General features: G+C 38.5%; 2 protein-coding genes and 1 pseudogene across 3 annotated transcripts in view; all 3 read left to right on the top strand.

Moving 5' to 3' along the window:
* The first annotated feature begins 570 nt into the window (after nt 1-570).
* LOC149500081 (uncharacterized) lies at nt 571-1,191 on the top strand (annotated as a pseudogene).
* Nucleotides 1,192-2,794: 1,603 nt separating this feature from the next.
* Nucleotides 2,795-12,629, top strand: LOC114248459 (uncharacterized). 2 transcript variants are annotated; one of them, XM_028181701.2, is made up of 5 exons: nt 2,795-3,127; nt 8,616-8,819; nt 9,838-9,907; nt 10,549-10,650; nt 11,313-12,629. In XM_028181701.2, exons 1-5 carry the CDS (start codon nt 3,045-3,047, stop codon nt 11,679-11,681), a joined length of 828 nt encoding a protein of 275 aa, XP_028037502.2. In that variant the 5' UTR covers nt 2,795-3,044; the 3' UTR covers nt 11,682-12,629. The 2 variants fall into 2 exon arrangements, with proteins under 2 accessions (XP_028037502.2, XP_028037503.2); XM_028181702.2 differs by having other exon boundaries at nt 2,826-3,127; nt 8,619-8,819.
* Nucleotides 12,630-19,130: 6,501 nt separating this feature from the next.
* The window catches only part of LOC114248482 (uncharacterized), a 21,033-nt gene continuing 14,862 nt past the window's right edge, over nt 19,131-25,301 (top strand). The window contains exons 1-2 of the mRNA XM_028181732.2: nt 19,131-20,106; nt 21,450-21,619. Coding sequence (XP_028037533.2) covers nt 19,869-20,106; nt 21,450-21,619 — 408 coding nt within the window. The 5' untranslated portion in view covers nt 19,131-19,868. The remainder of the gene's footprint in view (nt 20,107-21,449; nt 21,620-25,301) is intronic.

Below are 25,301 nucleotides of genomic sequence, written 5' to 3'. Positions count from 1 at the left end.
TGCCGGTAGCTGCGTAATATCGGTCGGCAGGTAAACTTGATTCCGGCATGCGTGGCCCGTATCAGGTTGTCGAAATTCTACCCAGTGGACGTTATACCCTACGGCTGCTCAGCGGCAGTTATGGCAAAACTACGCAAGCAGCTGCACAATATATGGTGTCGTGGCGGGGCGAGTGGACCCCTGAGACATGTGCTGCCTTCTTTGAGAGTCAGTAAAGTTAATAATGATCATTGTTCACAAATATACGTATTCCTATGATGAGCCTGAAGGGTGAGCTATAGATGATTGCTCTCTAGTTACGTATCCCTCACTCGGAGTCACGGTGAGATGCCTCAATACGATTGGTCTAGGCTGGCGTATTGAGAAGCCTCGGCACGTTTGAGTATGGTCGGCGTGTCGGGAAGCTTCACACGTTTGAATACGCTCTGCGTGTGGAATGCACTCGTACGTTTTTAATACGATCTTCGTACGAGTGGGTCTGGGACCATTTTACAGGGATTACTGATAACCAAATGCAGAAGACACTTAACGAAGGGCGACGCACACTGGCCCTTGGATAATAACAGGAATATGCGCATTAAGAATGATTGTGCTACTGCGCGCACTGCTCGCGTGCCGCTGGCTGCGCGCGTTCGCCTACTTCCAGCGTGCAGACTGCGCGCACTGCTGGCATGCCGCTGCCTACTTCTAGCGTTCATACTGCACGTGCTGCTCGCGTGCCGCTACCTGCGCGCACTCGCTTGCTTCAGACGTGCATACCGCGCGTACTGCTCGCGTGCCGCTACCTGCACGCACTCGCCTGCTTCAGACGTGCATACCGCGCGTACTGCTCGCGTGCCGCTACCTGCGCGCACTCGCCTGCTTCAGACGTGCATACCGCGCGTACTGCTCACGTGCCGCTGGCTGCGCGCGCTCGCCTGCTTCAGACGTGCATACTGCGCGCACTGCTCACGTGCCGCTGGCTGCGCGCGCTCGCCTGCTTCAAACGTGCATACTGCGCGCACTGCTTGCTTGCCGCTGGCTGCGCGCGCTCGCCTGCTTCAGACGTGCATACTGCACGTACTGCTTGCGTGCCGCTGTCTGCGCGAGCTCGCCTGTTTCTGGCGTGCATACAACACGTGCTGCTCGTGTGCACACTGCACGTGATGCTCGCGAGCCGCCGACTTCACGAGGCCGTACGACTGGCAGTGACGCAGAGGGCGATGTCGCTCGATCTGTGGCCTGCTGCTTCACTCGTTGGGGACTATGATGCCTTTGGTCTACTAAGCCCGACGCAGTGAGTCACGAGTAAGGAGTAGTTCGTTTGCAGTCCTACTGAGCTACTTATGCGCTCTGCCTGCATTTTCAGGATTATCTATCAGGACGGTCGAGCGGGACGCCCGCCACACGTGGTGCAGCCTCACATCGTGGTTGCAGACTGGAGCTGGCATGGCTGCCCTGCCGAACTTTCGGGAGGCGCGGATCTAACAAGATCTTTCGCACGCTTCCGCATCATCGTTACGAGTGGACCCCAGTTATGTGGTCGAGGACGAACCACAGTCAGGAGAGGCCGAGTAAGGAATACCCTACAAAAAGGGTATAAAACCGGCGTGCAGCTCCGTCACCCGCGCATTTGTCGGTTGACATTCGTCGAGAGAACATCGTTTAAAGACTTTAAGTATTAATTTAGGAAACACGAATTTTATAATAATGTTGAGTGCCTATAAATAGCAACGCCTTTGCTCGAAACATTCCCACTTCGATAAAGCGGCACGACACGAGAACCCTCTCATCGTGGCCGCCGGTAACTACATTCCCGATCCTGCGGACAGAATGGAAAGCAGTCGACGTCGCCCAAAACACGTCATCTCGGATCCTCCCGATCCACTAACGGTGCTTTTAGGTACTTCAAGCACCGGTCACCGTTCTCGTCGAACCCGTCGCTTGCGACGAAGGGCTCGACGAGTAAATTAACTCTCAGACACAGCCCACTGAGTTTCTCGCCGGATCTTCTCAGTGGGTCGCGTTTCCGATCCGGTGGTAGATTCTGCGAAGCACGGCCCTTGCTAGGGTTCGTGTTAGCAACATCATCAGGTTTGAGCCCCGTGAGCTCACCTACTAAAGTTAGGGTTACGCTGACATAGCCGCTAGGGCTATCAGCTTAGGTAGGAAAAAAAAAAAAAAAAACGAAACATTCATTCGATCGGCGGCGTTCGTGAGAGAAGGTAGTCGTGGACATGGTGTGCGTGAGTCATTGTCTTAAGTCTCTGTAAATGTGTGCTAATTGTTATTTTTTTTTAATGGTTTTTCTTCTGATTCCTTATAGTATATAATCCAGTTTGTTGGATTATATATGTATATAATCCAACACACATATAGACATATATGTTTATACTCACAACCATTGGCAGCCTTCACTATGCGTAGTGCGTGTGGTAGAATGAAAGTCTGCCAAAACTAAGAACATGTGCATACTTTGAATATATTTTTGCGAAGTAACAACGAAAGGAAGATCTTTAACCGAGAGGGTAATATTGTTCGTTAGAGCGACAGTCCAGATATTATTATTCGGCACTTGTGAATATGAAAACTTACCATGAAAATGTCGCTAGCGAGATTTAGACATCTGTGAAATATTTGTGTTGTGATAGCCACTCGCTGCATATTTTATCGTAAATTTTCCATACAATATTATTAAATCATGATAATAAGCATGCATACCTTGTTTTTTGTTAATTCGGATACGTAAAATATACGCTAATCCACTCAGATCCACATACATATTGTTGAAATTAACAAACAATTTAACCGAATTGTAAATTTTTAAACTAATTCCTGGTAACATTACAAATAACGCGCCATGCATATGGCGGACGCGTCGCGTATCAAGTATTCTATTCCTTCATAAACAGAATAAACCTAATATATTCCACCTGTGATCAATAATAGTTAAAAATATATTACAGTCTATATCATTTACATGAAATATTTCAAAAACAAACGGTTTTAATACGTATTGAACTAGTCAACGTCCATTTTACGTGAATTGGTTCATTAAAGTTAAAATGGACAGAGTTCATTCAGTAAACTCTGACGAAGAGAGTGACCGTACCGACTTTGAAAGCGACGTCGAAAACATAAATATCAGGTAAGTAATCATAGGTACTTGGGATAAATCGAATACTATGATATTAATCGGAAGCTCTAGGTATCTAAAGTTTTACGGATATCTATTATCTACTAACATACGTAATTTCGCATACTACATAATATTTATAGCACAACGAAAGAAATGGCATGGTACTATGTATTTGACGAAGAATTACTTACCTTAATTCATAAAAAGCTGAGATAATATAACATTTGATACTACACAGCAACTTGATATCGGCAATATCATTATTTAAATAGTGGATTTACGTAAAGTTTTTTAATGATTTTGCGTTAAGGAGCAAAGCAAACATTATACGAATTAGTTCACCTGGGTTATGCGTGTTAGTTTTGTGAAAAATACGGTATAGTTGGTCGTCTTCTGTAGTTTTGTCATAACGTTTTAAATTCTGGATACTAGCTATTGAAATGGCACGAGACTTCGACTACATAATATTATTTTAGTAATGATATGTGTAAAATTAACTAATAATCAGCCACTAACATACCCGACTAGAGGGCGACTATGAGACCTTTTTTCCCTACCTATGCTGCGAGCCTTGAGTCTTTTTTTTTTTTTCAAGCCAGTTTTTTTTCTCATATCTCTTGTACCATTAAACTGTAATCTACCAGAATGTTACAAAAACATACATATTGATGAATTTTATTTTATTTTTAGAAATTATCTTATGTTAAAAAAGAACATTTTCAAACAAAATTGCAGTGATAATAATTAAGCAATAAATTAATGAGTAAATTTAATATTTTTACGAATGTTGTGATTTAGTGCCATTAACTTTACAGACATAATGTTTACATTTTACATATTTTATCATATAACAAAAAAAAATTGGTAAAGTTGTATGGTTTAAGTCATTTACTTACAGAAAAAATAACACATGGGTGTGAAGAAATGTATGAAAAATTGCAAAAATTTATGAATTTCAATTTGAGGTCTTAATTTCTGTAAATGAGACATTAATAATCCTGTATTTAAACTTTCAATACAAATTCTTTTTTTTTCTCCAAATTAATCTCTTGGAACAAACTTATAGAAGCTATTAACTGTGACAATATCTGGGTTTTATTTTTACTCTTACTGCTAACAGTTTACAGACATCCACAAGTGGACACGGGCCCACTCCAAGACCAGCCACAGTGTCCGAGCGTGGGATTCCTTACTTCTTACTCTTATAACATTTTTTTTTTATTTGGGTTAATAACTGTAGCTTCAATAGTTTACCAGTTTCAAATAATGGTTTTAAGGCATCAAATTGAAGTATGCAGATAATTTCAGTGACCAATGCTGCTAAATGACCCTCCATGAACAAGATTGAAGTTTGAAATGTCAGTACCATCGACATTAACAGTACCAAAGAAGCTCATTTAAAAGTTCACCATAAATATGTACAGTCAAAGACACTCCACAGCTGTTTGTAACTGTAGATAAATGTTATCAAAAGAAGATACCAGTATTAGTTTGCAGAACTAAAAATTTTTTTTATTGCCCGTGTAGGCAGATGTGCATACGGCCCACCTGATGGTGAGTGGTTACCGTCGCCCATGGACTTCAGCAATGCCAGGGGCAGAGCCAAGCTGCTGCCTACCGCGTAATACTCTCCACAAGCCTCGTTTGAAGAAGGACATGTCACAGCGCTCGGGAAACATTGTGGAGGGGAGCTCATTCTATAGCCGGATGGTACTTGGCAAAAAAGACCTCTGGAACGGCGCTGTGGATGACCGCAGTGGCTCCAGGTAGTATGGATGAACTCTACTCGGGTGGCGGGCGGTATTCCCAGATTCGGGGTCAAAATATGGTATCAAGGGCTGAAATGATATTTTGTTTAAGAAACATTTTTGCAACTTTATAGGAGAGCCATTCAAAGTTTAAAATTTGAAAAAAACAATATCATATCAAAAAAACTTCACTCTTTTTTTTTTATTTATTGCTTAGATGGGTGGACGAGCTCACAGCCCACCTGGTGTTAAGTGGTTACTGGAGCCCATAGATATCTACAATGTAAATGCGCCACCTACCTTGAGATATAAGTTCTAAGGTCTCAGTATAGTTACAACGGCTACCCCACTCTTCAAACCGACATTACTGCTTCACGGCAGAAATGGCGGGGTGGTGGTACCTACCCGTGCGAGTTCCTACCACCAGTGATTATATTTGATTTTTATTACACGATGTTATTCCTTCACCGTGGAAGTCAATCGTAAACATTTGTTGAGTACGTATTTCATTAGAAAAATTGGTACCCGCCTGCGGGATTCGAACACCGGTGCATCGCTACATACGAATGCGCCGGACGTCCCATCCTTTAGGCCACGACTCTTTGGAGGGTGTAAAGTTAACTAAAGTTTTAAAAACATTCATTATTCTCCTGCCCTCTCCCAGTCACCTGGGGTCGGCGCAACATGTTTTCTTCTTCCATACTCTGCTATCATATACCATTTCTGCGGTCACTCCCCTTTTACACATATCGTTTTTCTCGCAATCCATCTATTTTTTCTTAGGCTTACCTCTTCCTTCCACAAGCTCTTGAAGTTTTAAAAACAATAAACTGTTTCTGCTAATCTTTATATGTATATATTTCTTCTGCGCGTGTGTTTGTCACTGAACTCTTAAACGGCTAGACCAAGTGTATAATCTATGGCTAGACCGATTTGAATGATTTTTTTGTATGCGTTTGGGTGGTTTAGATTCACAAATCAGCCCGACAGATGGCGCTGCAGTTTGTATTTAGGTTATTTAACTATATTGCAACTATGGAGGGTAGAGGTAAGGAGAACCGTCTCATATGGGAGGAAGCTTCAAAAAGTGTCCCACTTTCACACTGAATAACAGTTCAAAAATCCTCCATGATGGCGCTAGCATAGGCACAGGGTATGTTAAAATATATGAATTGAGCAGTTGTTAACTGATTCAAGTATGCTGAGTTAGGAAATTTAATTTAAATAATGACTAGAGTAGTTAATGACAGTGTAATGTACAAGACCTCACATGTGTGAGGTACGTAGTCCAAACTAATTTCGTCAATATAACCTAAAATTATTGCAGTGGTAATAAAACGCGGAGACATCGATTGTATTTTCTTATCGGCTTTAAATAAAATACTTTTTGTGATTTTGTAGTGCTTACAGTTCTTTCGTTTTTTTTTTATTTCTTTATCTTATTCTAATAACTTTCAGCGCCTTTTTTTTAATTTACCCGGTTGCTACTGTAGCGCCATCTTTATTTAGCAGATTTTAACGGACACTTTTTACACAGAGACGGTTCTCCTTACCTCTACCCTCCATAACTGCAACTAAACGACTGGATAGACTTGAATGATTTTTTGTGTAGGGATTCATTCATTCATTTTGTGTATGCAGGACGTCTGTCGGGTCCACTAGTACCAAACCACTTCAATAAAGCGGCACGACACGAGAACCCTCTCATCGTGGCCGCCGGTAACTACATTCCCGATCCTGCGGACAGAATGGAAAGCAGTCGACGTCGCCCAAAACACGTCATCTCGGATCCTCCCGATCCACTAACGGTGCTTCTAGGTACTTCAAGCACCGGCGGTCACCGTTCTCGTCGAACCCGTCGCTTGCGACGAAGGGCTCCACGAGTAAATTAACCCACAGACACAGCCCACTGAGTTTCTCACCGGACCTTCTTAGTGGACCGCGTTTCCGATCCGGTGGTAGATTCTGCGAAGCACGGCTCTTGCTAGGGTTCGTGTTAGCATCGTCGTCAGGTTTGAGCCCCGCGAGCTCACCTACAAACGTTAGGGCGAAGCTGAAATAGCCTCTCAAGGCTATCAGCATAGGTAGAAAAAAAAAAACTCACCGTTAATTACAAACTTAAATATATGTGTGTATTCAGCGAAATGTCCCTTAAACCAAACAGCTTTCTTCTCCTCAATTTTATAGTTTAATTAAATTTACTAAATCATTTTAAAAAAAATGGTGCTTGATAACTTATTTTTATGTGTCTAAGGTGAAGTGTATAAAACTATGAACAACTATTTGCTGTCATATTACGATGACTATTGAATTTTTTAACTTAAATCAGTAATTGATGAACATTTTTAGCAATATTTGAACAGTCAATTGAATTTTATCATCAAAACTCATATTGCGAGACTGTTTGACAACGCAATGTAATCACATATATTTTCATCCATATTTTTTTCTGAACTTACAAATTGAGAATAGGTCAAAATTGTTTTTATTTTTATTGCTTAGATGGGTGGACGAGCTCACGACCCACCTGGTGTTATTTGGTTGCCGGAGCCCATAGACATCTATACAACGACAATGCCGCTGCCCACCTTGAGATATGAGTGCTAAAGTCTCGACATAGTTAGTACATATTTCATAGCAAGATTAATTGCTGTACGATTTGAATAGTATATTCGCAGCGCTTAATAGAGATAAATCGATGGTCTTGCTGCCCACCTGATCAAAAAAACAGTCATCGTCGCCTAGGAGTGAATTCAAAGAAGAACATTGATCACTACTATCTATCTCAGCAGACTAGTTGGGGAATTAAATAATTTGCATAACTAGTATTCTCTGGACGCTTTTGCTGGCACTGTTGACAGTTTTAGACGAAAAGTCTACAACTTTGCTCAATGAGCTTTTTCAATGAAGTAATAGCGTATTTGGTAGTAAATGTGTAATAATATGAGGTCTTCTAGTTTTTTTTTGTATTTTTATACAACGGAACCGCTTTTTTTTCAATGCATGCAGTCGGTACCTGTAACTGTTAGCATTTAGTGTGAAATCAATGTATATGATACCTGTAATGTTCTGTGCTGATGTATAACATGTTGGTACCCAATAAATAAAATAAATAAATATCTTTGATGCTAATGATCGGTGGTGGAAAACTTTCTTGAAACTCAAGTCAATCTTTCTACAGTCCTTTATATTTATTATGATCACGTAATATATCTGATTTAGTAGTATTTGCATATCTTGTAGCAGACGAGAGCATACGACTCACCTGATGATAAATGGTTACCTCCGCTCATGGACTAACGTTAGGTCATGGATAGTGAGCTCATGAGCTTATGTGTTGATCCATTATTTATACATCTGGAAATTATAAAATCCTTAGCTTTTCGCCGATTCTTCTTAGTGATGAAACTGCATTCCGAAGCGTTGCTAAAAGCCCTCCTGGCTGAGCTTTTGCTCGCTCGCCTGTCCTGGTGAAACTGGAAACGCCTCCCTCAATCATAAAAAAATGGTGCTAAAAATGGTGACGACATTTTTTACATTTTTTAATTTATAATATCAAGCCCATTTTTACACGTAGTATTCCACATTAGATCTCTTAATAGGGAGCCCAGGGGTTCCGGTAACCGCCTAACACCAGATTCACCATGAACTCCGCTTGTGGCTTGACCTCAAGTTTTCAATGGTCGAAGATCAGCCTGCTTGGACCATGATAGCATATAACATTATAGGCTGGTTGCTTTTTTTCATAGCAGCGCGGAAAAGACCTCAAGACGGACAAGTCAAGCATGGAAGTATTTTGGGATTTTAGACGAGGCCAAGTGTTTGGCGCGCTGCAACCTTTGCCTGAGCGTTATGTCATTCCGGACGTCAGTGTCAAACTTAATGAAACATGTCAAGACGAAGCATCCGTTCGCACACAGCCAAATGAAAAAAGAGATAGCCAATAGTGAGAAGTAAGTCGGTTTAGCATGCAAGTTTCATGGCAAAAACACACTTGCCAAGTTAAGAGGGCAGTCCTAAAGTAAACGACATAAATACTTTTTAAACTTGAGTTTGGCATGAATTTAGAATTTTAATAACGCTAATTGAACTCTGAGGTGGCAGTAGAAAGTAATCAAAAGTGTGTAGGTAGCTCCTTCAACTTTTTTGTTGCATAGACGAGGGAACGAACTCACGATCAACGATATCACGACGCGATTATCGCCAGCCCCCTTGAAACAAGCGTTAGAAGTTTCGCAAAATTCCCTACAAATTTTTCCTTTGAGTAAAAATGTAGTGTGTCCTTGAATTTCATTCGATAAGAACCCTGGACCCACACGACAAAGGGAAGATCTTCCACCGAGCGGACGATATTGCTTGGTAGACCACCGGTCGTAATGTTGTTCGGAACTTGTATATTTGTAAGCTTATCTTTATAATGTCGTAAGCGAGATTCAGGCATCTGTCAAATATCTGGTGTTCTATGATGGCTAACGCCATACCCATTTTCTTAGAATCATATGGCATAGTGCACAGAAAACCATGGTGAAGCGAGTTCATTGCAATCGTAATCCACAGCGTGACCGCAGACCCCAATAGTGAGGCAGAATGAGGGATCATCTCCAACAATTCCTAGTAGTGTTTACGAGTTAAACGTGCTCACATAAATATAGTTTTATTCCGTATCTTATTTTTTAGATAGGTGGACGAGCTCACAGCCCGCCCGATGTTAATTGGTTATTGGGGCCTATAGACATCTACGATGTAAATGCCCCACCCACCTTGAGATATAAGTTCTGAAGTCTCAGTATAGTTACAACGGCTGACCCACCCTTCATACCGAAACGCACTGCTGCTTTACGGCAGAAATAGGTAGGATGGTGATAACTACCCGCGCGGACTCACACAAGAGGTCCTACCACCAGTATCTACTGCACGCAGCTCCGGCTACTGTCGACGTTATAAATAATGTATTCTCTGTATCTCTCGTAGGCGAAGTTCGTACACGGGCATCAATAATATGTTGAAAGAGCAAAAACATGAAACCACGGACGAGGACGGGGTGAGTAGCGGCTCACAGTGGCTGACTAGTGAGCTATAGTAACACAGACGGTAACCATGTACCGTGAGAGCGCTCTCTCTCTCTCTCTCTCTCACATACACAAACACACACACACACAACCTCACGCTTGAAGTGGTTCCCGGAGCCGTTAGAGGCCACAACATAAGCGCCGCTATCGACATGAGGTAAAGGTCATAATAGTATTACATTTTTGTTGCTATTAAGCTTGTAGGCAGCGGCTTGGCTCTGCCCCTGGCATTGCTGATGTCCATGGGCGACGGTAACCACTCACCATCAGGTTGGCCGTATGCTCGTCTGCCTACAAGCCTATAAATTAAATTACCAGGCGATTGGTTTTACCACCACAATTTGCTGAAAGTTTCGCTTTTGCGATGACGTCACAGACAACAGATGTAATTAAATTATACGTAACGACTTGATCTACCCGTGGCCGGCGCGGTCGTTGTGAACGTACTATCGGTCTCGTAGTTATGACCGTTTCAAATCTGATGGTTTTTCGTCACATAGCTCTCAGTTCCACAGATTAGCATTGGGAAGATCGATAACAAATTACCGCATCAAAAAAAAAACGCGCTCTTTCAGTCGCGTAAGTTGTTTATATTAACGTTGTCGAATTGCAGATAAAGAAAATATTCGTCTCGACCGATGGTAAGGTGTACGAAATCGAGACTGAACAGGGAGATGAATTTTCACAACAAGGACAAATAAACGCGACCAATGAAGTGAGTGTCGTAACACTTGATATATCTTCAATGGTAGGCCTTCAATGGTAGCCAGCGGCTTGGCTCCGCCCCTAGAATTGCTGACGTCCATGAGCGACGGCGACCACTTACCATTAGGTGGGCCGCATGCTCCTCTGCCTACAATGGGCATAAAAAAAACACAAATAATGAACTTTATAGTTCATTAAACTTTCGACCCATTTCATGATAAGCTGCAACAATAGTATATCGCCTATCGCAGTATCCGAAACGTATTATTCCTTTGCGGATATAACAGTCGTCATGTAATCGTTGTTGATGTCCATGGGCTCCGGTAACCACTTTAACTCGGGTTGCCGTCAGCCGAGTCATCCGCCTGTGCCATAAATAAAACAACATTAACTCTAACAAACTAAGCTTTGCCCATGTGACTCTTAAAGGGACTTTGAAGGGTGGGGTAGCCGTTGTAGGTAGGTATACTGAGACCTTAGAACTTATATCTCAAGATGGATGGCGCATTTACGTTGTAGATGTCTATGGGCTCCAGTAACCACTTAACACCAGGTGGACTGTGAGCTCGTCCATCCATCTAAGCAATAAATAAAAAATTAAATAAATAAAACATATTACAGCTAATTTAGCTTAATATATCCAGCAAAATATATTATACATTATATTCATAGAATGAAGAAATAAAATCGATGATGGAACAAATAACCGGTTCGCCGATGAAGAAACGCAAGCGCCCCAAGCACGAGTACATATACGCGGACGTGGAGCCAAAGAAATATCGCACGGAATATTCTAGAAACTACGATGCGAGCGAAAATAAAATTGTTTTGCAGTCGCCCGAGGTCATGGACCCCTTGGATCATTTAGCTAAATATCTGATATCGATACTGAAGGATCTGCCCAAGTCCGTATCTAGCGAGCTGCAGCTCAAATTTGTCCAACTAGCCGTCGAAGCGCAGGTCAAATGCGAGAAGGACAAGGATGTTGTGAAGATCAAAATCCCAGATAGTGTTGCGCCTGACGCGGGCGACGAGGCTTAACGATAACTTGTTATGTACTAGTAAGTATTAGTTTAAGTAACAGGTGATATTAGGTTGGAAGCTATAACAGATTCATTACTGTAACACGATTTTTAGGAATTAAATGAGTCGACTATTATCAAAGCCGGCAATGTGACTTTTGGACAATTATTGGTAAATCAGAAAAACGAATTATTGACTTTGTATTCCATTAGCAGTCACAAAACTCTTCTGAACGACATCTTAGATAAATAACAGGTTAAGTATTAACGTTTATTTAATGCAGGTTTTGAACCGTATTCTTTGAAGGAGACGATTATATTCAAATCAATCTGTATTGACATATCAATAACATTTTTTTGTCCAAATGCACAGATTGCCACCTTTGATAATAGACGACTCAAATAACAGAATAAGTATATAGTAATAATTCAATGAATCCTTGTAAATAGATAGAGAGAAATTATTAAGTCTAGTTCATATTTAAATCGGATGTAAATAGTAAATTATAGTTTTTATAGCCTAACGACGAAAGTAAAGTGACCTTTGAATAATTTAAATTTATTATTAGCCATTAAATGTGCTTCCTTTTTCCTTATCCAGTAAATTGTAATATTACGTCCGAGATTACAATCTGTATAAGATTAAGAAACATGTACAAAAAGGATATGCCTTTTTGAAGATAAAATAATACCTAGTATTTCTAGTATTAAGCATCGGATATCGAGTACACATTGACGTATATCAAAAGTATCTAATACCGTTATATTTTATTTATTTCACTACGTATAAAAACAATTCACTAGTTTTGAAAAATCTTTATTAAGTGCTAAGCTGACTAAACATTTTCTAAAGATGGACATGCGAAAATCAATATATTTTCTCGTAACTTCTAGCAGATGGCACTATGAGTTGGCAGGCGAAAAAGAAGTGCATTTAAACACAGTTGTGCAAATAAATGAGTTAAAGTAATGAACAACTTTTCATTTCACCTGACTATTAAATACGATTCCTTAATTAGCTGTATAGTGGCCTTGAAAAAAAATGAAAAAAGGTCTCTTGTCCTTCCTTAGAAGTCAAAAAAAAACAAGTAGAATTCCCTAGAAAATCGGCAGTAGCGTTCTCTGACTATCACTATAATAGTTTATATCTATATATGATATATAATAATATAATTCACACAACCTGCGATCAACAATAGTAACTTTACTATTGTTGATCGAAGCACACAACAGTCGCCAACAACCTTTTTTTTTTATTGGTTAGTTGGGTGGACGAGCTGACGGCCCACCTGATCTTGTGGTTGAGATATTAGTTCTAAGGTCTCCGTTTTTACAGCGCAACGTCTGCCCCACCCTTCAGACAGATATAGGCAGAGTGGTGGTACCTACCTGTGCGGACTCACAAGACGTCCTACCACCAGTAATTACTCAAATTATAATTGTGCTGGTTTGATTTTTATTACACGATGTTATCCCTTCACCGTGGAAGTCAATCGTGAGCATTTGTTAACTACGTATTTCATTAGGAGAATTAGCACCCGCCTGCAGGATTTGAACACCGTTGCATCGCTAGATACGAATGCACTGGACGTCTTATCCTTTAGGCCACGACGACTTCAGAAAAGCTTGCTGATTATGGAAAGCCCTTATTAGGAGAATATCTGTCCAACCATGGATGTTTTCGAGCTGGTGATGAGTCAATAACGGTATTAAGATAATTATTGAAATTGGAAGCAGAAATCAATAAAAAACAATAGTCTTAATTGAAAAACCTTTATTTGAAGTAAGTTAAAAATCATCTTAATATTAGTAACAATGTGAACATTGAAATCATTCAATTAATTAATCAAATATCAAAAGTAAAGTACCAGTCAAAGTAAAGTCAAATACCAATCAGTTACCAAATTTAAAATTAGACCACTTTTATGTGGGCAAGCAATGACTGGTGATCAAAAATAAAAATGAGACAAAAAGATAAAGAAAAACCCAATTGAGCTTGATTCGTCAGTTATAGTATGAGGCAGTGAAGATTTTGGTAAAGTTTACAACAGTTAGATGATATAATTCTTCGAACTCTCAATGTGGATGCTGGCATTTATGTTGTTGTTGTCTATGGAGCAGGTAAATACTGAACACCAAGTGGACCGTGAGGCTATCCACAACACCACAAAGAAAATAAAAATATTACAAGAGATCTAAATTCGTGTTGGGGTACATCAAAAGTTACTATGAAGGACTCGGAAGCTTGAATTATAATTATCAATTTCAACAGTTCAGTGTCTGTTGACCAGGAATGAATTAAGGAACTCAGTCATATAATTTTTTATTAACAATTTTGTGGTTTACTTCATCAAATGATTTTGTTCACATATAGCAGCTTCTCAGTGTACATTGTTAACATATAAAGCTCTATATAGCAAACTATGTGAATTATCATATTAAGAATTGGTAATTTTTATAATAAATCTTCATTAATGCATACATATTAGACCTATCGCTAAGCTTTCAATACAGCAAATTTAATAAATTAAGTAAGTAAACGGAATGAAGGCCAAGAATCTTGTGTTATATCTGTAACATCAACACTGAGCTTTTCATTTCTTTAATTTGCACTCATTTTGGAGTTTACAATTTGATTGTAAATTGTAGAGACTAGTACCTACTGCTAGAATTCTGCATTACAATGCAGTTATATTCTGAACATTATCAGTCCAGTCTACCTTAGCAACTATTCTTCTTCCACTTACCTTCTAATCATTTAAATACACCAAAAACTCACATTTAATAATATGAATTCCATTATCATTACGCCTTCTCATAATTTCTTATGTTTTCACTCAATGGTTTTGTTCCACAGTTTCCCTCTAAAACCTAGAATCACTATGAAACAAGAGATATGATGCGGGATTGCACTACGTAACCTGATTAATTAAGTTCATAATTATTTCGTCTGACTTTACATTATTTCTTTCAATCATGTTTAACAAATAGTATATACTTATATTTCTTTTTCGCAAAATGAACCGCGAAAACCTGTATGTATCAGTCAAGAGATATAATTTTTTTAAAAGGTCTCATCTGAAGATTTATAATTAATTCATTTTTTTAGGAGATACATAACCTTCTTAGTAATTATTGTTTACTTTAACTGCTTATGTATCACGTACCAGTTTTCATGTTTATTAGCATTTTGATTAGGTGATACGTATTTTCATGAACTGTGTTTTTGTGAACTGTATTTTGATGAACATTTCTACTTGAAATAAACATTTAATGGAAGTGAAGTGCAATTAAATGTTTTGTTTTACAATTTACAGTGGCTAAGCGTCCAGATTACGGATTCTGAACACGTCGGGTTTGACAGCCGATGTTCAAATTTAAAGATACGGCGCAGCAATCTGATATAAATTTCAATCAATTTGATATAAAAAAAAATATTAATTTCTTTTTTTTTTGTTTTAGATATTTGATTTTTTTTAATTTTGTACCAGTGATTGGATTCTTTGCATAAGCCGACTTCTTGAACTAATTTATACTTTTTTATTTGCATAGATGGGTGAACGAGCTCACGGCCCACCTGATGTTAAGTGGTTACTGGAGCCCAGATACATTTGCAACTTCTTTTTTTTGTTTGTTTTATTGCATAGATGGGTGGACGAGCTCACGGCCCACCTGATGTTAAGTGGTTACCGTAAAAAGTTGATGATTTGTCATTGTTACCATCCGTATTGTTGCACAATACTAAAAAAACGCTGCATGTGTTGTACACTTTTTTTTGCTATTTGGCGAGATACAGCTCGTTCACAAATGGTCTCCATTCCACTGCCTTGCCCGAACGGGCTCTTGACGCGCACCCTAAAGTGCCCCGTTATTTATTACAACTACGCCGCGCGGCTCCGTTATCACAAAACCCTTCATTGTACCTCAAGTTGTTATTGTTTAACACTAGCAAGTGTTATGTTTAGTATGAACTATGCTTTACGTTGAAGTATTTTGTTTATTAGTATTCAACTACGTATTCAACTACGGTGTAGAATTATGATACACTGAACACAGAGATAACGCGTTTTTGAGCACGACTTGTGTATAAATAATAATATCTCAAAAAATTAAGCGATTACATAGGTTTTTTTATTTAAAATTAATTTTTTTAAACTATACAAATTATAATAAAAAATAGAACCATACACCTGTCCATACAAAATAATTTATTTACACCCCTTTAATTTTGCGTAAAAATCTGGCGGCGCGAGCCGTAATTCTAGATAAACTTTACGTGTCAGAGATACGCAAATACAACAGTCAGATCTACAATAAAAATAATCAACATAACTAGACTAATATTCTCACTAAATAAACAAAAATCATAGCGATAACATTTACCATTACTGAGAAAAATAAAAATTAGTGCAACAGTTCTCATTCACACAGTGAAATCACTTTCGTTTTACAGATTTTTTTGTTCTACATACCATACAATACAAAAAAAACAATTATTATACAACATGGTACTTTTAAAGCCCTTTCTAAAAAGGTATAACACTTGTACATTGGATCGCATTGTACAATGTATTCAAAGGAAAACAAAAAAAAAATCAGATCTCTCAGAGTGCTCCAGCCTTAAATTGCACCAAGGACACTTCAAATTTGAAATTCAAAACTCTTAAAAGTTAGTTGACATATTTTGCTCATGTTTTTTACTATTCCCGCTGATAATAAGTTGATCTAACATATTAATCGTATTTAGTATGATAAAACAGGAAAAAAATAACAAAAAATGAGAGTAAAATTATGGCGTCAGCGAACAAAGCAAACGCCAAAATGTATCAGGTTTAGAAAAGCCTAAATTTTGTGTCTCATGCTGAAACCATTATTTTTATGTATTAGTAGATTACTTACCTTATAAACAACAAAAGACCACGTAAATATAACCACCAAAAGTATTAAAATTATTGGAATTAAGTCACAATAAACACGTTGCTACGCACTCCCGCGATTCGACACACACTTAAAAATTTCTATAGCTGTTTCCTTTTTTTTGTCGAACGTTTTTGCGTAGTTTGGTCTTCGATCAATAATAGTACTAGATTAAAGATCAGGAACAAAAATAAGACGCTCCAGTGGCCACGTTTGCAGACACGAAAACATCTTCATTTCTTAGAAAAAAGTTTAATAATGTTAACGACTTCAGTTTATTCTAAACCTTAATACTTAAACATAAAGTTTAATTACCATTGCAAAATATATGTATTTAGGTCCTTTCGTCAGAAAAAGAATATTATGGAATAAATTTAAAATGTCACTTGAACATAAAAAGACATCAGTACAAAAATATTTATTCTAAAATGATACTTAAGGCCTAATTTATAAGGTTAAAAATATTAGTTTAGAGAAAAAATACTTAGTGCATTAATTTTGTCATAAATAAATATGCATTTACTTTCTTCCAAATAAGCGCCACTACAGTTTACAATAAGTAGTTTAAAAAAAGTAACTCTATTGAAAAAAACAAGAATTTTATTTTTGCGGGAAAAATATTGCCAGCTTCAAAATTTTATATTTAAATTTTTTTTTTTTTTTTTTTTTTTTTTTTTGTATAATTTTTTTTTTTTGTATTTTTTTTTTTTTTTTTTTTTTTTTTTTTTTTTATTCTTCACGATAACATTGAAAAAAATGTTTATTTGACCTATCAATCAAATAGGTTCAAAAAAAAAAAAGCAAATCATAATGTTTATTTTTTATTTTGAATAAGTCAATAAACATATAAGTATATATATCTGTACTTTATTAGCCTTCGTTGTTATTTTTCACTATTTTTAAGAATTTTTTTTGTATGTTTTTTCTTCCAGACATGTGGCTTTTTTCGTTGAAGTGAATGCCCGGTTTCATGTAAATCTTGAATAATTAATTATTATACCACTTGCAAGCATATATTTTGCAAAATCTTAGTTTTTTTGAGACACTGTTTTTTGCACTAATTTTGAGTGTCATATTTGAGACGCTCATACTCAAAATCTATAAAATAAAACGACATGTCCATGTTTAAACTGGCTTGGCAATAAGCTTAAATTATTGGAAACAAAACACTTTTTGTCCCTGTCGTCAAAAACGTATTCTAAACAAATGAATTATGAGACCCACTCAAGTGACATTTGAAGTAGGTCGTTTATTTTGAAACGCGTGTTGTATAAACAAAATGTATGGGAACATGTGCCACTTTTATCGTGTTTGTATTAAGTACGTTAGTTTGTTTAAGAACTTTATAATATTACATCCAGCAAGCGTTTTAATTTTTTTTTATCGGAATATGAAAGTTAAATTTGCGTACCCCGTATTATTTTTATTAGAACTGTTAGGTGTAGTATTAGACATTACATAAAGAAATCTATCTTCTTGATAAATCCAATTGGAATTCTACAAAATTCCAATTAGATTTAGAGAAAATGTAGTTTTTCTAGATCTAGGTCTCGTGCCGCGCCGTTCGTGTTGATAGGCCGTACTACGTACCCACACGACGGGCAACGCGCGTTAAATGTCATTTCCACAGCTTAACCCGAGTTAGCCTCTCTCGTGTTAAACGTCCAAACCGCGGCGGCGCCGTTATTTTGCCTCCGTGTTGACCGCAGGTGTCACGTACGGCGCGTCGCCCGGATTTCGGGCTTTTAACAGATAATCATAAAATTATAGTTTACTCTTTCTAATACATTTAAACTGTAACCAATGAATTTACCTTCTCTCTCACTGAATATTTACGACAAAACAACTGAAGGGGGCTGTGTGAATCAGTGTGAAATTCGAGCTCGGTTCGGTCGCACGTATTTGCGAATTATATAAAAATAACGGTTCAGTGAATTTGTTTATTGCTTAATAATGGAATTGTAAGTGTTCTTTCATTATATTTTACTAACACGGAGTAAATATTATTTGCATTTTATGACAAAAACAGTCTTTGAAGCAGCGGCCTCGCCATTTTTTGAACCTAACGGTCGACTTTAGTTCGTCGTTTTTAATAGAAAAATTAATAAAATCCAAACGATTTTTTGTAATGAGATCAATATTTTAATGAACTTAAATATAAGTATTACAAAGGACGTGTATTTTAGTCGCAAATATAAAAATTTCGACTTCAAAGATGTGAAACACACTTAAGCTAATGTTTAAGCTAATAATAGTAAATGTAGGCGTTTAAACGAAAAGCTATTAAAAAAGTCTGCTGTTCCAAAAAGTTTTGCTTGTTACTCTGATAATGTAAAAATTATTTCAATTTGGAAAACTTACATAGCTATTAAACTATTATGTAGGTTCGTATTTTGCAAATCAATACCATTTCAACTCGCAGAAGTTAAACATGTCGTTCGTTGTAATTGAAAAATAGCTTTATCTCTACTTGAATAAGATTCAATTGAAATTGACATTAGATAGTACTAAGCGACCAAATTAGGTTTCTTTTATTTCTTAATACTTTGCTTGACTAGAGCTACGTTCTTATTTCTTCAGTCCTCCCTTCGTTTAAACGGTTCGCGTCTGTACAAGCAAGACAACGCTAGTATGCTTTTCGCTGCTAAGCAAGTAGCTACAAGCGTGTGTTTTTAAGTGTATTGTGGTAATAATTTACAGGGCATTACGTTGGTAAAGAACGTGCGCTTCGATTTTGTTACTATAAATTTGGTTTAGTTCACAGTGAAATGAGTGTTGTGTAAATAATAAAATTATAGAATAGTAAAATACAGCGAATTCATTAATCATATAACACTGAAAATTAGTGTCACGTTTGACATTATGTATTTACCATAGGTATTTACGGTCTTGACGTCGGCAGGCCTGAGGTGACCAGGTTCAAAATTAAATGTTACTTTTTCAGTCACTATCATATAATATTACGGAGAAACCGAAGCTTTTAAAATTTTCAAATAATCTTTTAGCTTTGCCTATGGCATAAAAGTGCAAACTTCCCGGAATATCTTGGTAAAATAAAATAAACTTCAGAGAATAGTAAATTACATTCATTTTCGAAAATTTATTGACGGCTATTACTGTTAGGGACAAGTCGAAAAGGATATGATTTTCGTGATACTTGGGAGGCTGGTTACGAAAACGACAACCGTTTTAAAATCTATATCATTCTAAATTTGAACAACAGAGACTTTAGTTTAATTGTTAAAATAAAAAAAACAGCATTATAAACGTCTAATATAACAAAGTGAAAATGTCAAGAAGCGGCAATTGTTTGATTTGGGACTATTTCCAAAAGAACCAGGCGGATAAAATCGCCGAGTGCAATATATGCTTGAAGAGTTTATCGTACAAGACGACGATTACGAATCTAAAACAGCACTTAAGACTCAAACATAAGAGCGCTTTTAAGGAACTCGTCTCCCGGGGTCCGTGGTACCGGGGCAAGTCGGCAGCCGCGCGCTCGAAGGCTTCGTGCACGTCAACACTAGGTAACCTGCATGGCAATAACACTGATAATGACTGAGGTGAACTGAGGCCTTCAAATATTGTGTCTGGACGACGTAGTGCACTCGCGTCTGATTGAAAAAGAAGCAGCTAAACTCTGTCCGATATTTTATTAGCAATACTACCGAAGGTCGTCGTGGCCTAAATACGAATCGAGAAGAGCTTGACTAGCGAACTAGGCCATAGACATCCTTACTGGTGGTAGGACCTCTTGTGAGTCCGCACGGGTAGGTACCACCACCCTGCCTATTTCTGCCGTGAAGCAGTAATGCGTTTCAGCTTGAAGGGTGGGGCAGCCGTTGTAACTATACTGAGACCTTAGAAATAATATCTCAAGGTGGGTGGCGCATTTACGTTGTACATGTCTATGAGCTCCAGTAACCACTTAACACCAGGTGGGCTGTGAGCTCGTCCACCCAATTTAGCAATAAAAATAAAATAAACTCGTCAGTGGGTCGCGATTTCAATGCCGTGGTAGATTCAGGAAAGTTCTTCTCTTAATAGAGAGCCAGTGTTATTAGCTCCTTCTAGAGTGAGGCCAGTGAGCTTACCTACCCGTTCACACGAAGTTATGCTACCAACGTAATCGTTGGGACCGACCGGTGGACTGATATGAAGTAATCTCGCGGGCTGGTACCCATCACTGTAATGAAATAAATCCTTAACACGTGTTCACGAACGCAAATGAAACCCGCCAAATTTGTTAATACTCGATAACGGCTGGTGATATCGTACCGTAATGTCTAGTGGAGTTGCTCGATAGACCAGACACTAACGAAAAACCCACCACGAGTGCCTAAGGAATTGGAGCGGCGCTAATCAGTCAGGGAAGATACACGGTCAACCGAATGGTACTTGGAACAAATTTAAACTGTTAGTCCAATGCCGATGATTGCAGCAGCCCCTAACACCATAGATCATCATCCTCTCCGCTGACCTGTGAGGAAATCATAATACGTAGTCTTCTTTTTCTCCACCTTATCCCACTAGGTGGGGTCGGCACGGCTAATTTTTCTCTTCCATTCTCTTCTATCAGCCGTCATCTCAACACTCACTCCTCTCTTACTCGTTGATACGAATAAGATGATTCATTAACACACTCCATCCATGTCTTCTTCGGTCGACCTCTTCCCCCTCTACCTTGCACTACCATTTCCATGCATCTCCTAGTCACATGCATCTTCTCTCCACGCATCACATGTCCACACCACGCTAACTGTCCGCATTTTAATTAGTTGATTACCGGAACTACTTTCACACTTCCTCTGATATACTAATTTTAGTAGTAGTTGTACGACTATTTAAAGGTGATAATTAATTCCGACAGATACCGACTCTGACAGCATGGAAGTAAGCGAAATAGACTTGTGGTGTCACTTCGAGCAGGAGACGGGCGGCCGTGCGCGGTGCAGACACTGCCACCAGTCCCAGGACATCGGCGAGATGGAGAAGCACCTGATAAAAGCGCACTACGAAGTTTTCGAGGATGAGGCCCAGGTACGGATGTTATAGTACTGTAGGTATACGTCGAAGGGAAGATCTTCCACCGAGCTTGTGATATTGCTCGGCAGACCGACGGTCCTATTGTTGTTCGGAACTTGTCTTGAAAATGTCATAAGCGAGATTCAGGCATCTGTCAAATATCTTGTGTTCTGTCATGGCTACCGCCGCAGTGCCGTCTCCGGATTCCCCAAGCCGGAGACAAAGTTAAAACTACTTCTCTTCTAAGTCAGATGCTCTGGTCAGAGTGATCGTGGTTGCGCTGATAATGTGCACGTAGAAGCATGCGTTAGGTACCCAATGTTGAAGAGGAATGCCTCCCTGGGAATGCGCTTCCAGGTGTGGGGGCTCGAAGCGTCTCGACTACACTGCGCCGTCGTGGACTCGCTCGCTCTCTTTATTAGGTCAGTCCAGCGGGCTGGGAATCGGCCGCGTCTTCTCTGGCCTTGTACTTTTGATTAAAATTGCTAAAACTCTTAACTTGCAGCTGTATTTGTGCTAAGCGAACAATACCTGTTTATTACCGTGGTCCAGATTCACGAGACGAAGTTACGTGATACATTTTTTTTAACCTACCTATGCTGATAGCCTTGAGAGGCTATATCAGCTTTGCTCTAACGTGTAGGTGAGCTCACGGGGCTCAAACCGGAGTGGTGCTAATACTGACCCTAGCAAGAGCAGTGCCTCGCAGAATGTACCACCGGATCGGAAACGCTACCCACTGAGAATGTCCGCTGAGAAACTCAGTGGGCTGTGTCTGTGGGTTAATTTACTCGTCGAGCCCTTCGTCGCAAGCGACAGGTTCCACGAGAACGATGACTGGTGCTTGAGGTACCTAAAAGCACCGTTAGTGGATGGGGAGGTTCCGAAATGACGTGTTTTGGGCGACGTCGACTGCTATCCATTCTGTCCGCAGGACCGGAATGTAGTTACCGGCGGCCACAATGGGGAGAAGGTTTTCGTGTCGTGCCAATTTGTCGAAGCGGCATGTCTAAGCTCTCCTTTTTTAATACGCTTTTATTAGCTTCATACGTATGTAACGGAATCTCTGAACATGATTTTGATCCCCTTCAAAACGTCGGATTAACTCGAAATTTGGCATACGTATTAAAGACCGATGACAATTCAATAATTTAAACAGTTTGATCCGTTATCCTTACTAGGATAATCAGGATTAGCGATTTTTTTGTTTTCCTGAGACCCGGAGTGTCTGCGTCAAGGCCAAGAAGGGAAACTACCAGGCTATATATATATAAAACACTTTTTTTTACAATAAAATCATTTCTTCTTACACTACTATTTTTAATTCAAATTTATTAATAATTATTTTCTATTTTTCAGTTGGATTTTCTATAAAAACGTATTTTTTAGTTTTAGTTAAACTATTATTTATTTATATTTTAGTGTAAGCCATTATTGACCGTAATACAAATAAAATCTAAAAATATTCTTTATTTGGATATTCGTTATTGGAATAAGCCTTTAGGCTATCAATGAATTGATAAAAAAAAACTGTTCTAGTCATTGATATATAAAAACCCAAGATGCACAGTCTCAAACAAAAGTAGCAATCGAAGCTGTCGCCAAACACTCACCAATTATAGGAGGACTTTTTGGCGGGAACGCGAGTAGCGAAGTTGTGTGATTTGTTTAATTTTGTCTATTTAGTGTTTATTCAGGTTTAAATGTGTAATAACGGTGGTTTATAACTGTTCAATATCTGGGAAAATTAAACAAAGCCGCTGGACGTAACTTCTCGGGATCCTTCATTTTACCGAGATTATATTTCATCCCATATATCTCATCTCGTTTCATTTAATTTCATCCCAGTTGATTAATGCCTCAAATTAATCATCTTCACTTCATTTCATTTCACTCCATATTATCATCTATACTTACTAGGCTGCACTAAAAGTATCGGGAATGGAATATTTCCACTGTTCCTGTCATATTAAAATCTTTTTAATTGAAAACTCCTTGGTTTTAAAAATCGAATACCATTTATTTATTTAAAAAAAGATTCTCGGTCTTGTCACGAGGTTTTGTCAAACTTGTTTAGTCGTTGAGAAAATGGAATTGACTCGAGAAAATTCAAGAGTGATGATTTATTATGACTTTCGAAGTGGTTTAACAGAAAAACAGTGTGTTGACCGGATGATTTCTGCATTTGGTGATGAAGCCCCATCCAAAACCACAATTTATCGCTGGTTTGCTGAGTTTCAACGTGGACGTGTCAAGCTCAGTGATGATCCCCGTCAAGGTCGTCCAAAAACTGTCACCCAAGAAAACGTTGATGCTGTGCTTAAGCTGATTGAGGAAGATCGACATGTGACATACCGCGAAATTCAGGCAACTTTAGACATTGGCATGAGTCAAATACAAATAATCTTGCATGAACAATTAGGTGTAAAAAAGTTGTTTTCCCGATGGATACCGCATTCGCTCTGTGAAGAGCAAAAAGCCGCTCGCGTTACTTGGTGCGTCAGAACTCTCGAAAGATTCCACGCAGGATCCTCAAATGCTGTATACAACATTGTATCAGGTGACGAATCCTGGATATACGCGTACGAACCCGAAACAAAAAACCAGTCACGAGTTTGGGTGTTTGAAAATGAGTTAAAGCCAACAAAAATTGTTCGTTCACGGAGTGTTGCAAAAAAAATGGTGGCCACGTTTGTCTCCAAAACCGGCCATGTTATGACTATTCCTCTTGAGGGACAAAGAAGGGTTAATGCAGAATGGTATGATAGCATTTGTTTGCCACAGGTCGTTTCTGAACTCCGTAAAGAGAACTGCAACCGCCGCATCATCCTCCATCACGACAATGCGAGTTCTCACACCGCGCACAGAACAAAAGAGTTTTTAGAGCAAGAAAACATAGAATTATTAAACCATCCGCCGTACAGCCCCGACCTAAGCCCTAATGATTTCTATACTTTCCCTAAAATAAAGAATTAATTGCGTGGATAGAGATTTTCATCAACTGAAGAAACTGTGGACGCCTACAAAACGGCCATTTTGGAGACCCCAACTTCCGAATGGAATGGTTGCTTCAATGATTGGTTCCATCGTATGGAAAAATGTGTCAAATTTCGCGGAGAATACTTCGAAAAGCAATAAATACATTTTTAAATAGTAATGTTGTGTCACTTCGTTAATTCACGAAATTTTCAGTGCCGCCCTCGTATAATATATAAATCGACAGTGGGTTTTTACGGATGTTCCGTTATAACTACTGAACTATGCATCCGATTGACTTGAAACTTAATATCCATGTAGAAAATACATGTACTTAATGGATAGGCTAATATTTATATGAGTGTTGGACTTCCTAATAATAATTTTAATAAATAACAATGTTAATTTTAAATGCCCAGCGAAGCGGGCGAGTACGCCTAGTTATACATAAAAATAAGAATATAAATTAAAATAAGACTTGACCTAAAGGTCCTAGTTACCAGGTCATAAATACCCTTAAAAATATCACCAATTATATCTATGTAGTTATAGTTAACTATAAACATATCTTTTTCAAATTCAACCTTACGCGCATTGTTTAAAGTTGTTATTACAAAGCAGTGTACAATAACCAATCAAATTTTACGATCGAAGTTAGCCGGCAGGACAGGACATGGGGTGTAGACGAATACATATTTGTATATTTTTTTAATTAAAATAC

Source organism: Bombyx mandarina, chromosome 24 (assembly GCF_030267445.1).
Source record: "Bombyx mandarina strain Sakado chromosome 24, ASM3026744v2".
NCBI lineage: Eukaryota > Metazoa > Arthropoda > Insecta > Lepidoptera > Bombycidae > Bombyx > Bombyx mandarina.
This window is presented reverse-complemented; position numbering and strand designations above follow the sequence as displayed.

Bases quoted from the DNA above. Each gene is read 5' to 3' on its own strand.
- LOC114248459 (XM_028181701.2), top strand. From the start codon at position 3,045: ATGGACAGAGTTCATTCAGTAAACTCTGACGAAGAGAGTGACCGTACC. The intron at 8,820-9,837 runs GTAAGTCGGTTT...TATCTCTCGTAG, and splicing joins GAGATAGCCAATAGTGAGAA to GCGAAGTTCGTACACGGGCA. The intron at 10,651-11,312 runs GTGAGTGTCGTA...TTATATTCATAG, and splicing joins AAATAAACGCGACCAATGAA to AATGAAGAAATAAAATCGAT.